This window comes from Pholis gunnellus (assembly GCF_910591455.1).
Source record: "Pholis gunnellus genome assembly, chromosome: 14".
Taxonomy (NCBI): Eukaryota; Metazoa; Chordata; class Actinopteri; order Perciformes; family Pholidae; genus Pholis; species Pholis gunnellus.
In genome coordinates, this window is record NC_136541.1 from 18,401,428 (window position 1) to 18,417,047 (window position 15,620).

Genomic DNA, 15,620 nt, shown 5'->3' on the forward strand with positions numbered 1-15,620 from the left:
ATAATTGATTGGAGGTTAAATTGAATTTGTTGACCGACATTTTTGCACAAGATCTCAGTGTGCCAGCTCGTTTAGGCAAAGTAAACGAGCCATTAAGCTGCTGACAGAAGACAAGCAACATTCCTCCATAAAAATGTGCTTTATTGTGACATTGGAAGGAAATGTATAAAGTATATTTTACAGTGAGCTTATTCTAACAGAACACAGTGACATTCTCAGGGTTTATCAGAGCACATCAGGTACAGACATTGGAAACCTCAATCACACCAGTTTGAAGTGATGATCTTTGGCCTTATTTCATGTACCATGTCACACATTTGAATTAAAAAAAAAAAAAATGTAGACATGACAAAAGTGTTTCAATGAATCCTTTTTATTATGGAAAGAAAAGTAATGCTCGGGATGACAACACGCTGCCGACACTCGAAGTAAGCCAACCATAACAGACTAGTTTTTGTTTAAAAAAAAAAAAGAAAATAGAAAGTGAATGACCTCACCAAATAAAAAAAAACAGTGACTTGAACTCAAGTGTTGTAGAACCATGGTGTTAAATCAATACAAAATGATGTGTGATTATGAGAGAGGTGATACAAAAAAGAAAAACTGAAAGTTAGCACAAACATGATGCCTGTGCACACACACACACACACACACACACACACACGTGTCCCCTGATAGGAAAGACGAGACCTGACTGAGAATTCTTACCAGAGGCAAGACGGGGACATTTCAGATCTGAAAGGAAGGGGAGAACAAGCTGGATACAACTGGTAATATGCAACTTTTCAAACCAAATACTGACAAAGGTAGGTAGAAAAATATCACAATGATACAAACATGTTTCAGAGGAAGGTGATCATCGAGGTTGAGAAGAGTCGCTTCTTATAAAATAGAAAAGAAAAAAAGAAAAGGAGATTGCACTGAAACCATCATGAGCTCACCATCAACACAAATGCTTCTGCAAAAGAAAGGAAATATTTCAATACGCCTATAGGAGCTGAATTATGAACTAGTGCGGAGCTTTCCAACGCAACATCACGACCCATAAACAAAGCTATAAAGCTTCTGAGCTTTGTCGTAGCGTACGATCTCTCGATGGCACCGAGAAGCTTTTCTCACGATTCATTGCATCGTTTTATTGGTTCCTAATGATAATTCAGCCGGCCATACGTGGTCTACAGACATGGCCGGGTTGATGTCACACTCCTGAAGAAAGTACTAATGAGACGATGCTCAAACGTGTAGCTGTAACCTTGGAATTGATGGAGAAACGTGGCTTTGTGCCTCCACAGGCAGGAAGGCGAAATGCTATGACGAGGTTCCTCACAGGTGCCCCAGTAGTGTTCCTCTCAGAGCCGGCCCCCAACATCAGGAGGAGGAGCCAGGACTGAGCACTCATCTGTAGGTTTGGAAGGCGGTCTATTTATTAATTTCTTTCTGATAATGTATGGCAATGTAGATCACTATACAAGGTCCTTTTGGCTTTTGTTGTTGAAAAAGACCAAGCATCGTTCAAGTTGTTTCCGTTTTTTCGTTTAAAAAAAAAAAAAAAATCTAACAATGACACTAATTTATACGTGTACGTCCAGTTTTCGGGTCAAATAATGTGAGAGATTAATGTGTTACGGTTCAATCATGAACACTAAAAGTCGTGAGAACCAGGCCGCCCGTTAGTGTCAACAGAAACTCTACCGGACAGCCTCGTCAACGTGCTCGAGACAACGAAAACCAAACACTTCCAAAAAAAGAAAAAGGTTATTGCCACGGTAGCTAATGTTGCAGCATCACGGTAGCTAATGTTGCAGCATCACGGTAGCTAATGTTGCAGCATCCGGTTTGCGTGGTTCCTCTCAAAACGTAGGCACTGAGGTGAAGAGCAGGAAAGAAGAGTCTGGGAAGGTAAACGCCGCACATCGTCTCCACTGGTCGAGAACCGGGCCATCGCCGTTTGTAAATCAAGAGAGAATGGTGCTATTTTAACACCGACAGACTCCAACCAACGCCGTCCTATAGTCCCTAAAGAGAAAAAAAAAAACATGGCACTCGACCCATTACTGTCAGTTCCCGGACTATTTGAACCAACAAAAGGGATACCTTTGCAACTGTGCACCATTATTGAGAAGGATCATCCCCCTGAGGGTGAAGCTGCACCACTTATGTGTGCCCCCCCCCTGGAAAAAAAGACAAGAAGATGAAGGCTAACAGCTAGCCATATGATAAACACAACATGACAAAGTCCTCGTGACAATCAAAACATACAAATGTATTTGACAACTATTTGTCAAAAGAATAAATCCTAAAATGCTATACGTACTACTGATGGTTTAACAGTTATGGCTGAACCCCTGGTAAAGATATGAAGCCTGATAAATAAAAATAAAGAATTTGCTTATTTGGCAAATAATAAAATTAGATATGTGGGGGGGGGGGGGGGTTGGGGCAGAAGATAAATGGCACAATTTCATCTGAGCTTTCAGATCAGAGAACTACTGTACTTGCAGGTGGGGCAAAAAGTTCACAATTGCAAACGTACTCCTTTGCCAAAAACAAAAATATTTCTACATATAATGAAAGCAGAAAGAAAGAAAGTCACGTCTATATAATGGCACAAGCATGCCGGGGAAATAAAATAAAAATAAGAGAATACTATGGAGACATTTACCCAGCATTTGATAAATCACGAAGAATAAAAGAAAGTCAAACGTTTATATGAAGGTACTTCTTTGTCTACTTTAAAGCATATTTTGTGTGAAAAGACCGAAGTACTCTGGAAATATGCCAAGTACAAAATATCTCCCCATATAAACAACATTCACACAAGGCACTTCATTCAGTAAGAAAAGAGAATCACAGTCCTTTCTTCTGCCACAACCTGCCTGCATAGCAACAATACGAGGACGAGATCTTCTCAGACTTTTGTGTGGAACCACAAAAGAAATGTCAAACAAAACGTTGTTGTTGGGCGTTTTTTTTTGTTTTTAAAATAAGCACTTCACCGAATAGTAAAACTTTGTTGGTTTAAAAATGAAGACCAGAGTTCATTTCTCTTAGCATTTTGTCCCCACTGTTATCAACTTAGGACGCTCTGTACACTTCTCGTGTGTTGTTGTTTTTTTCTTTGTGAAACACAGTGCTCCTGGGATATTTTAGTGTTTTTCTCTGATGGCACTCGGAAGGCAGCCAGTCACCAGGTTAGAGAGGGCGGAGGGGGAGGGGGGGTTACATGGAGGTTTCCACAGTTAATAAGACCCCGAGGCGTCCCCTTGGGGCAGAGACAAGAGGGGCGCTTGTGGGACGATCCGCCTGAGTCTGAGAGGTGTGGTTGTAGAAAAGGGCAGAGATCGACAGAAGGGAGGATGGAGAGCACCGGCGGCGGGGGCGGCGCGGTGGTGTGTCCTGCTACCTGCCTCTCAGATCCTGCAGGACTCCGTAAACCTCTTCTTCTTTGCTGAGTCCCTCAAAGACAGGCAGCAGGTCCAGGAGCTCCGTGTCATTCATATCGTCGAACCAGGATTGGACGGGGACCTTGGGAGACGGGAAGACCACCTGCAGTTAGCTTTTATTCTAATACCAACTCCATACTTTATAAAGAAGATCACCACTGCATTCAAAACATGGGAACAGAACCAAAAAAAAAAAAAACCCTGTATGGTTGAGGAACTTACCGCATTTTCTGGGTGGAAAATGTAAGAGGCGGGCGAATTGTCAATGATGATAACGTTGCTGAGCTCTCGTCCCAGCCGACTGAGGTCTTTGACGTAGTTCCCTCTGTGGAAAACGCAGGATTCTCTAAAGAGTCGCTCTCGGAACACGCCCCACTGGTCCAGCAGGTCTGCCACAGGGTCTGCATACTGTCCCAACCAAAACAGACACGGAACATGTCACAACTACGGAAAATCAAGATAAAAAAATCTTTGTGGTCGTACATGCCTCAGCTAGAGCTCCAACAAGAACAAGTGGCAAATGCTATGCTAACAGTCCAAAAAGGAAGCAGGTTATGTTTACCTGACGACGCCACAAACAATGCTACTCTATGACACAAAAAGCACAACCGACAGCTAGCCGTTAACTCAGCACGGGGAGCATCTGATGCTACAGAAACAGGAGGCTCTTCACACGGTCATGCCTCCGTGTCATTCGTTACACTTACCCATGCATTATTGGCTAAGATGCAAAAAAGACACAGATGGAGAGCGAGGCAGAGGAAGTGTGAACATTCAGACAGCGAGAGCAGATGAAATATACCAGAAGAAGGAAATAGGAAAATGTAGCTCCACAGTTCACTGGTTTGTAACCAAAGCACACGTGTGAGCACAGACGACGGGTCTGAACACACCTTGGCAAGACTGGCTGTGAAGAGGACACATTCAAATAGCTCGCCCATCTTTAGGAGAAACTCGTCCACGTGGGGTCGCTTCAGCACGTACACCTGCAAGACACACCGCGGGGTTTAGGCCAGGGCAGAGGAAACATGCACGTGTAACACGAGTGTTGAGAGAGAAACGCACGGCTGAAAGTATGAAATGTGAGAGGAGCGAAATGTAATATAATTAAATACAATTTATTAGCAGTATTCAGACAGTATGCGGTTACAATCCTCTCTAAAGAGACATCATGTTCACTCACAGTTGAGATGCTCTCCCTCTCTTCGCCCAGCGACTGCCACCCAGTGCAAGTAATCGTGAATAGGCCAACCAGGATACACACAGCCTATCCTGGATTACTTGAACCGGATCACAGCCAGTCTCTTCGGTAGCTTCACGTGGGAGCAAAAGTGACTTCTTGACCCTGATGTAGATCACTAAAAATGTCTTTTTATTGTGCGCGTGTGTGTGTGTGTGAACAATACCTGATGAACGGTATCGTCGATCTCCACCGGAACGATGAAGTCTGCATTGCTGATGGGCTGCAAGAAGAAACACAACAGCGGGTCAAGTGTCATTCAGACAGCTGGTGTAGTACCACAACCGACCAGCAGAGGTCCTGCTCGGAGCACTAACACGTTGCAATTGACAGATCGTAACGTCTCTGGAAGGAAGAAGAAAATAATCTGTCGCTTTTATGCCAAATATAAACCAATTCTTTGTCCTCCTGCAACCTCTCTAGTAATCTAAATGAACAGGCAGCGAAGTGGTCGCCCTCAGTCGCAACTGGACAGAGAGAAAAAAACAAAAAGGAAGGATAAACAGGAAGCGGAGCAATATGAGGACTACACACATCATGTTCTGGATCGTAACAAAAACAGCCACTAATGCCGGACTTGTGACGATGCTTTTTAAAGCTTAAGGAGATTGCCAACATCGGCGGACTAAAGACACCACCCTGCTCTGTAACATTGCCCCCTCTTCTTACTACAGCACATCCTCCACCACCTGCTCCTCTCCTGGCTTTGTTTACACAGCGTTTTAAAGGGGTTTAACACAGCGTTGACTTCCTGCAGGCTACTGGCTGACTTTTGGATATGAAGACAAAGATGACAGACATACATCGTGTTGTACTCTCATTGCAAGGCATATATACTGTATGCTTTACAATGATGTCGGTACATGTTTTCAGGGTGGTGAAATTCAGGATTTTCTTTCTCTTGAGAAATTGCGTTTATTAACGCAAAGACGGTCAAGCCTACGGGTGACTGCGTCTTTTCAGAAGTGTGCACAACATCAATAGTAAACCTGTATTTGAGCTTGAGCCTCCTCTCACCTTGAATGAGCTGTGGACGAGCGTTTCGTCCAAGTCGATCACCACACACTTCTTGCCATAGTCGGATATTAGCATCTCTGGTAGGAGGTATTTGGCTGGTGGCTGTGGGGGGGGAAAAGACGAGGCAGATAATGTCAGATAAATGGAGCGAGAGAGCGAGAGCGAGAGAGAGAGAGAGAGAAGACATATAGTCTGCATTAATTAATGTGTGAGCCCAAGCAGAAAAGCCAGCACCGTGTTATGAAGGGCGCATCTCCATGGGTGACAATGCAGCTGAGATGATGTGTTTAAATAGAGCCATTGCTTCATAAATGACACCCTATGGGACTCCCCCCCCCCCCCCCCCCCCGCTACAGCCACCTACTCAGAGAAAGCACTGCCATCAATCGTCTCAGATTTTTGTCAAATCTGTGGAGACTGAATAAAAGTTGAGCTGCTTTCAAAAGCAACTCAAACCTTAACTTTTTGTTTAAAGAAATGCCATCATACTTCCAATTCATGTGTGAGCATGATAGGATGAAGTCATGTGGGAACTACGTGAAAAAAAAGAGACTTTCTCTTTGGATGGATGTTAAGAGTTGAACCTCATAAAGTCACTGATGGGTGATTTAACCGGTATGTTGGCCAGACATATAATTCCTTTTCTTGAGTAACTGGATTATTAGTTTCACCCCTTTAGCGGAGGAAGCAAACGCTACTGTGGAGCTCAACGCTTACTTATATTATCCTAATTGCACGGATAAGCAGCACAATAAATGGATTTACTTCTTGCATGGAAGCACCTGAGGCGATTACTGGAAACCGTTTTTACACTTAACTTGTTAAGACAGTTAGTGCCTCAGTATTTCTAAAAGCATACAAACCACCACGAGTGTCTCCCATGCAGATCAGGCACTGAGCCGCCATTTAAGCCCCATAGGTGCATATAAACCGTCCATGCGGCCGGCGCTACGATCAGCCGGTACTGAACCGCAGTATGGTAGCAGAGCAAAAAGCTCTCCGAGGAGCACTGGAGCCCACACAGACAGGATGTGCCAGCACCAGCCCACTCAGCCTGCATGCAAAGGAAAAAGGAAAAGGAAAAAAAGGCAATACATACACTAGGGACAGGGATGACCTCCACCTGGTCACACTACAACACAAGAGAGAGAGACACGCTCATACATAAAACAGAGGCAGGAAGGAGAACAAAAAGAAGGAAGATAATATCATAGATAATATCCCAAACGAACAAACGGCATGCGTTTAGCGGAGCGGCAGGCCCACCTTGGGAGGCGATCCGTTCTCCTCGACAGGTGGAGGCGGGGAGCTGGTGTTGCTGGCTGGCGGGTCCACATTGCAGTTGCGGAAGCAGCAGAAGAATGTGCTGAAGATGCTCCGGCTCCTCTGCTTCTTCAGGCTGCTGTTCGACTGGGACGCTGTCAAAACAACAACAGGAGGGAGTGGGAGAGCGGAGAGGGTGAACAAGTGGATATGCAAATCAATGTTCATGTCATTAAACATAAAGAAAAAAAAATTGGAGCATGCCGAAGCCCGGGAAGCATTTACTTTTGGGTATTTGCATGCCGAGCTGCGGATGCTGCTGGAGTCACTGGGAGCAAACGGTTTTATGTCGATTGCAATCCTCCTAAGTGACCACAGTGGCAGCGAGCCGCACGGACTCACAACAATAGGTGGGACCTTGACTGTGTGATTAAATGGCATTAGTGTTGGGTTCTGTTGACCCGAGTCGGCAGAACCACTGATCAGAAAATAACGTGGCCGGCTGGGGTGACTTCATCAGTCACACATAGCGACAGTTCAGAGTGTCATTCCAGCACTACGGAGCGGGGCCTAAATCAGACACCGAGCTTTTATTAATAGTGACAAGTTGGAAGCCCCCACCCCCACCACTCCTCTTTGCCCTGCCTGGGTCCCTTCACCTGATTGGCCTTAAAGAGTTTCCATTTTGAAAGCGTGCTTACATTTGCCTCCCCATGTTTCGGCTGGCAGGTGAGTGACTGAAGCAGCCTGGACGTGCAAAAGAGAGGGGGGGGGGGGGGGGGCTCAGACCCCAGAGAGTCTATACAAGGCTGCATTCCTCTCCACCCATTACTCCCCCCCACACACACACACACACACCCACACCCACCCACCCACCCACCCACACACACACACACACACACACACACACACACACACACACACACCCCCACCCCTCGGCTCACACAACCAGAATGCTTTTGCAACTGAAGACCGGCGAGGAGCAAATAGCATTATGTCATGTCTTTTGGCATCTTGATATTGTGCCACTTTGTGCTCCTGACCTTAAACAAATACCCGACAGACATTTGTCATGGGGAGACACTCATGAAAAACCACATCAAATAACCAGTACACAGCGTCTTAGTCAGGACAACAGACTTTAGACAGCGCTTACAAATACCAGAACTATTTTTACATCGATCCAGCTTTGTCAAAATCTTTTATTTTTTTTTTTTTACAGCAAACAGTCCGAAACATCACAAGCATAGGCAGCGAGGAAAAGCAGCCTCGTATCAAAAGGCATAATGTGTGGAGTCACCACACTAAGAGTACATCACTTCTACATCCCACAGCTAAAAGTATTCATTAGTGCAGGAAATGAATCAGACACTGACAGAGCCACAGCATGTCACGGCTACATGAAGCCCTTTGCCGTTTACCTCCATCACCGTCCTCCTTAATTACTGCTTTTCAGTTGAGGGCAAGCCGCGCTGGGTATTTAGAGTATATCTTAACACAAGTACTGATATTATGATCGGTACACCAAAAAAAAAAAAATGAATGAATTAACCGCATTCCCAGCTTTTGGCGAGCAGAGTGACATTGACTTTAAGCGAACACAACACACGCACGGAAGGGAAACCAGTAGGTTCAAAAACCAGTAGGCACGTAACACCGGTTCCATATTGGCACCGGGTTTCGGTACCCAACCCCACTGATAGGTATGTCGTGTCAACGATCACAAACCCACCCATGAGTCGTAACGTCCTCGCCTAGAGAGAGAAAGGTGGCTTTTTGTTAGTCCGAACTGCACTAGAAGCTGTTGTCATACTCACTGATTAATGCTTTATAGTGTGTTTTGGTATGTGGACATTCATTAAGCCACACCTTGTCAATACCCAGGAAACGTTTTGGTTTAAGGTGAACTGAAACAACTGGTTACCTGGGCAGGGTTCCCACGCTTGCCTTGAAAAAAAATTCCATGCTACCTCCTGATTTTCCAGGTACCATATTAAGTGATGATCTATAGGCCCCTGAAGCTTTCCGCCCCCATCCGCGCCCCCCTCCCCTCACACACACAACCCCCTAGGACACCTAGTGTGGTAGACCCAGGTTTACCACACAGTTAAAACACAGCTACTTACATTTGAGGATAAACTTGCATAAGAAGTTTCACTGTAGATGTCAAGGCTCCCGTGTTGGCTGGGAAATGCATGTATTTGACCCTTCTATTGAGATCGCGAGTAACGTTTCTCGGTTATTATTCCCGAAGTCCACCAATCCGAAACTATACTTTTAAAGTCCATATCACCAGGTTGCCTGCATCAAATTCCAACATCCAATATACCAGATAGGATGCCAAGAGCATGCTCTACAACATGGGATCATCCATTTATATCTACAGTAAAAGCTGTTCACATGTAAAGGGTTTTTATAAACTCATCTTAATTCTGTGCTCAATAGTTTCATTTTATTACTATTTTACACATCATCCAATAAAATTTTCCAGGACAACTGTTTCAATTTCCATGTAAGTGTTCACTTTTGCTCAGTTTCCATGACTTTTCCAAACCTGGAAAATTAAAAAATAAATTCCATGTTTTCCATGGTTTCCAGGTACCGTGGGAACCCTGCTGGGGGCGTATCTTCGAACCTTTTTATCAACGCTTTTTCGCGAGGCTTTGCCCAGACACCACCCACGCATTTTGACAAAAACAAATGTACTTTTGTGACGATTTTGTGAAAATACTCATTAGCGAACACTAAGCCACAGGAGGAATGAAATATCAGTAATGTTCTATCCACAAAACAATGAAGAAATGGACGTAGTGATTGACAGGGTCATTCTACATATTGTATGTGTCTTGTAACGTTATAATGAAATACAGTGGCTCCCATTCCGACGGGGTTTCATTGTTATAATATACTGTGGATACCGACATGTATCGCTTAACTAACCCCGTCGGAATGGGAGCCACTGTATTTCACTATAACGTCACTGTATAATCGTCACAAAAGTACATTTGTTTTTGTCAAAATGCGTGGGTGGTGTCTGGGCAAAGCCTCGCCCCCAGGTAACCAGTTGTTTCAGTTCACCTTAAACCAAAACGTTTCCTGGGTATTGACAAGGTGTGACTTAATGAATAAGTAAATGAATACCTTTGAAGTAAACAAGTGGAGGTGGCGGAGTGCGTAGCGCGACCGCCATCGGGAGTTTAATTATTTTGCTGGACAGGTTTCGAAACCAGGTTGTTGCGATCTTTCCATAAATATATTTTCTTCAATGTATTTCTTCATACGTGGCTGTGATGTAGTGCTCACTTATACAATCGTAATCCCCGCAATTGATATAAGATGTGGTATATAGATCTCCAGCAATATGTTTGTGAATGTGTGACGAATCAGGCGACAGAGGCAGAGAACAGCTGCTGCTTTTAAGCGAACACAACACACGCACGGAAGGGAAACCAGTAGGTTCAAAAACCAGTAGGCACGTAACACCGGTACCTATACGACCGATACCTACCGGACCGAAACGCAACGCAGATTTCGGTGCTTCTTTTCGGTGCCTGAGCCGATTGAAATACTTTTTTTTAACACTACTCTGATGACTCCGTCCTGGCAGCAGGTAACGATAGCTACCGTTTGTATAGCTACAGCAGCTAGCTAGCCATCAACCTTTTAACAGAGAAAATGCCGAAAGGTAAACGGTCAAAAGTGTGGCTGTTTTTATTTTGAAAGTCCGTTGCTCACTGGCAGCGGTGGAGGAATGGAGACTACTGGACATCGCTGCGGTAAAGTTAGCAGACACTCAGGTCTCCGTGGTCAACTCAGCAGACACTTAGATGTTAGTGACCTATACGCTGAAATTCACGGCAAACGCATTCAAACGGCACAGATCGGGAGCGAGCGAAGGACTTTGAAAGTTAGCGGAAAGATTTAACGTGAGACAACATCCGGTTTCTTCAGAGGAACATCCGATTTTCAGAATAAGATGCCAACAAAGTATGAATTAAATTCACATTAAGTATAAAACATGCTACCTGCATCTCGTGAGTTAAAGGGAAAATACACCTACATTGTGCGTAAGTGTGTCTTTATTCTTTGATCGCTGGGTAACCATCATCACATGAGTTACAGCATCATATTGATGAACAGTAGAGCTGCATTCACATGCTCTGACTCATGAAAACACAACACACGCATTTTGGTGCTGAAACATGTTATTCATGTTGCACAGCAGTGGAACGTTTCACATGAAGTCACACACTGAGCACAGATAGTGAAGAGATATAACTGCTACTGTGTAAAGGGAATACTGCTGTTAAAAAGAACCTTATTTGTTTAAAGTGTTTGCAAACCAAATGTTATTGCACTTTTGTTCATATAGCAGTACTTTTAAAATAAAAGTGCACAATACACTACCTTTGAATTAATTATTGAACTTTGCCATAACAATGAGATTAATCGCAAAAATTAAATGCGATTAAAAATTGTAATCGTTGCCCAGCACTAATATGTATAGTATACTTTAAACAGTTAAATATATTGTTAAATTTGACTTGGAAATAAAAAAAGTATCGGTTCAGGCACCGTTTAGGCACCGGTATCATTTTAAAAGTATCGTTTTAGCACCGGTATCGGAAAAAACCCAAACGATACCCATCCCTACCTATCAGTGGACTAACTTTCCACATGCGTATATACTGCAAGTCAACAGTAAATACGCTAATCTAACAGAGTCTAGTGCCTTTACTCCTTTAATCTACAGAAAAAGAATTTAACTATCTTCAAATTGAGTTAAGCCTCCCACATGAGCGAATGATAAGGAGAGTGAGAGTGTTTAATCCATCGTCTGGAAAATGTTTGCTTTCAAAAAGTCACACGCCAAAACAGAGTACAATCATCTACAGACTACCCAAGGAAACAGTTTGGCGGCAATACCAGCAACCACTTTTATCACCTCAAAACACAACATGTTCACAAGCTGGTGAACGCACTGTGGCTACAACACAAGCGGCTATCAGTCGGCCTTAGCTCTGCCGCGTGATACGCTCTGACATTCTCTTTTAGTTTAAGTTCCATTGAACCTCTGCTCATTTCAACAGAGCAATCATGTTCAACTTTAATATACATATTTATAACGGGCTAAACATCACTAATGGGGAACCTCATAGTCCTAATATGGTCGGAATCTGACGAAACCTGTCAGGTGGAAATTACAGTGACAGTCATTGAACAACTGCCGTGCTCGGTGGACACCACCACACTTAAATCAATCCTCAGAAACATGTCGGGTGCCATGATGACTGCAGAGGAGCATTTACACTCAGGGTGAAGGAAGGGATCGTGTATTGCATCTCATAAATGCATTAAGGTAAGCGCATAACTCCCCAACAAGAAGGAAAAAAAAGACCCACTTGTGGTCTTCTTAGCTTCTTTAGAAAACAAAGTTGTTGTTTCAAACAAATAAAAAAACAAAACATCGTCATCTTTACAAGTAGTTATACTTGGCCTCGAGGTCAGTGGTGCTCTGGCCAAAGGGGCAGCGAGTCTATATTTAGGCTGCTGCTTGGCAGCCAAACCAGTGTGAGAGGCAGGCGCATGTCGTTAGACAGCCAGTAGAGGAACACTGGGAGCAAGGGTGGTCAATTTCTGTCCAGCCAGCTTGGAGCCTGTTCAAGCAATGTAAGACTACCTGTCAAAATTCCTCTCGGACAGCTGCTGGTATGGGCTCCATGTTAAAACGACTGCAAAGGCACCGCCAACTCATTGGTTGGCTATGTAATAAACACAGGAAGTAAAGCTAACAATCCCGCTGTATATTCGTGTTGTGACAAAGTGGACAAAGATATTCTCTATTTGTTAGTTTTATGTCAGAGCTTTGGCTCTTACACTCAAATGAAACCGGTTTTCAAAATGTCCAGAACGAGTGGAAGGAAGCGCATTGCCATACTACCTCTATAATGATGTTAATATTCGACTCAGCCCCAAGGGAAGCATTCTGTGTGACTCATCCTTAAAATAAAATAAAACAGCAACATCGCTGCTCTGCTTCGTCCTCTTTTTCGACTTTCACCCCGTAGTCACCAAAGTAAATATTGGACCCGTTTTACCCAAGCTACATATCTTCCGAACATTGTGACACTAAAATGGCATTTTTCTGACAAACAAAATTAACTTTGTTTGAGAACTTTCTCTGTCTCAGCAATACACGTTTGCAAAAACCCTTAGCTAACTCATTTTTTTTGTAAAAGCGAAATACGGCTGTTAGCTTTGTAAATATCTAACGTAAGAAAAAGAAAATATAAATATATTATGCATATATGACCCAATCTGCTTATATCCACACGATGTTAACAACACACATGGGGGAGGCGAAGAAGTCCTGACCTCGCCCACTTAGGGGACAGGAAGTGTAATATCGCAAAACCATTTGTGGAGCTTGTAATTACGTATATTTGTATCTAGAGTATCTTTGACACACATAGAGGCCTGTCGTCTTTGATTTAGAAGTGCCATTTATTTTACTATGAAACAGTTTTTAAATAAATGTACTGATCCCTTAGATTTACTGAAGCATTAGATCCTTTCAACCAAGAGCAGATGAACTAACCACTTAATTGACGAATGATAAGCAGTGATGATAAGCAGTGACTTATAAAACGCTAACAAGCCCCTAGAAATACATTGACAGCTTTCAAAACTAACTATCTGGATACAATCTTTACTGAGACACAATATCAAGATGTTAGTAAATGTGTATCACTGCAGTGGAACCTGAACATCCACACTGCATGGGTCAGTCCCTGCCTTTATCCTCTATTCTCCCATTGCTCCAACATACATGCAGAGATCATCTCATGTGACGCACACATAGATTCCATAGTAGTTACAGAGGAACACATTTGTACCCTCAGAGGAAAATGCATTGTTGTGCTTGAAAGACTTAAGTTCTCACATTACTAATGGTCTGACAAGTGAGGCTTGAGGTGCGATACTGATACACCTCCCATGGGCATGGGGGACCCGGGAAGTGCCCCCCCCCCCCCAGGAATGGGAAAGAATGGACATTAGCAGCTATGGAGGGATTTGACCTCCAATGCAAATCTTGAAAATGGATAAATAAGTAAAGAGAAATGACAGATGGAGTGTAAGTGAAAAGTAAGGCACAGAGAACAAGCCCGATATCCCCTTAAGCTATACCTAAGTGATTGTAAAATTACATTAAAATAATGGTGGCATCTAATATAGACATATTTTATTTTACTGGAGATAAAATGAGAAAACACCCCCTTGACTGGCAGTGGACAACAGACAACAAAGGAAAGGACAGCCTTCATCGGATATAAAAGGCAGCTCCACTGTAAATAACAGACAAAAGCAGATAATCGGATAACGTTAGCAGAACAAATCTGTGCATCCTACGAGGTCACCAAAGCCCCGAAGTGCTTTTCCAAATCACAAGTCTCTTTTTTAAAAGGAAAATGATGCGCCAATTCAAATTACATTTACCAACATCACTGACAGCAGATACCCAAGTTCTCCTCTGTCTGCGTGTATTCTTTAAAACTGTTTTTGCAACCATGCAGACCACACCACTTTCAACTTTGTGGCTCCTTGTGTTGGTGATTCATAGTGAATCACCAGATCATTAGGTCCAGTTGTGTGGCCAACACACATAACAAAAAGTGTAGACAACACAAATGTTGAGAAGCGAACACTTGGCTTCACATGTTGCGTGGACAACTACTGTTTCACAAAATAATGAACATTAATTCAGCCTTGATGTGATTAAACCTCTCGACACCGGAGCGCTCTTCGTGTTGAAGTCGCAACAAACAGGCGTTAGGCTAGTTCAATAACTTACCTGGGACGAGGCCACTCGGATAAACTTGTTGCTTATTAAGAGTTTGTTGACTAATGCTCGTTATGTTTCCATGTTTTATATGACTATCAAGAGCAGGCAACCAGTGTCTTCAACTACTAAAGCAGCTAGCAAGCGCGAGCTAAAAGCTAACGTCAGAAGAAAAGTAGTTAGCCAGCTAGCATTAGTTCGCTGCCGCTAATGGACTTTTCCTTACCTTTCTCCTGGTTAAAGGATTGTATTTCTTCATCCTTCGGGTTGGAAACTTGGGTTATTATGGACATGTGGTCCATTTAGACGGGTGGTTATTCCTGATTAGTTTCCCACAATGTTATTCGAGCTAGCGCGCTTGCTTGGTTTCCTAGCTAGCTGTTTAAGACGAGGATGACCAGCCAGCCCACAAAGACAGGCGCCCGTCCGAGAAGAAGTGTTGGGGCAGCGGGGATAGCCAGCCAGCTAGCACGGTGGTGGATGGAAGCCGGTGGGTGGCTGTCATTTATGGCTCTCCGCAAAATACCATCGCTGCAAACGAGTATTTTGTGGGCAACACCGACAGTGTGTGTGGCTTAAAAAAACAACACAAAAAAACCACCGACGTTGAATCGCCAAATAGTTAGCAAGTAGCTTGAGTTAGCTGTGAAGCTCCGATCATCCAAAATGTGAGGCCGCGTCTGGAACAACGTTGAAAACACTAGGAAGCCCGCCGGAGGATCGCTCTCGTCCAAAAACACGTATTGAAAGCACGTTGTTGAAGTTAGCTAGCACTTTAAAGCAGACTGTTCATCCGCTGGCCCTACAGTCCTCTTGC

The 15,620-nt window shown here is 43.6% G+C and overlaps 1 protein-coding gene across 4 annotated transcripts; it reads right to left on the reverse strand.

Moving 5' to 3' along the window:
• Nucleotides 1–242: 242 nt before the first annotated feature.
• Nucleotides 243–15,618, reverse strand: LOC306705921 (CTD small phosphatase-like protein). 4 transcript variants are annotated; one of them, XR_013767355.1, is made up of 9 exons: nt 15,030–15,618; nt 6,967–7,118; nt 6,800–6,832; nt 5,701–5,802; nt 4,850–4,906; nt 4,337–4,429; nt 3,666–3,851; nt 2,095–3,525; nt 243–2,016 (listed from the first exon to the last, which is right to left on the reverse strand). XR_013767355.1 is itself a non-coding variant. In XM_079172796.1 (8 exons), the coding sequence occupies exons 1-8, from the start codon at nt 15,103–15,105 to the stop codon at nt 3,400–3,402; spliced, it is 825 nt and encodes a 274-aa protein (XP_079028922.1). In that variant the 5' UTR covers nt 15,106–15,618; the 3' UTR covers nt 243–3,399. The 4 variants fall into 4 exon arrangements, 3 of the variants coding, with proteins under 3 accessions (XP_079028922.1, XP_079028924.1, XP_079028923.1); XM_079172796.1 differs by having other exon boundaries at nt 243–3,525; XM_079172798.1 differs by lacking the exon at nt 15,030–15,618 and adding an exon at nt 8,696–8,823 and having other exon boundaries at nt 243–3,525.
• Between the last annotated feature and the right edge of the window lie 2 nt (nt 15,619–15,620).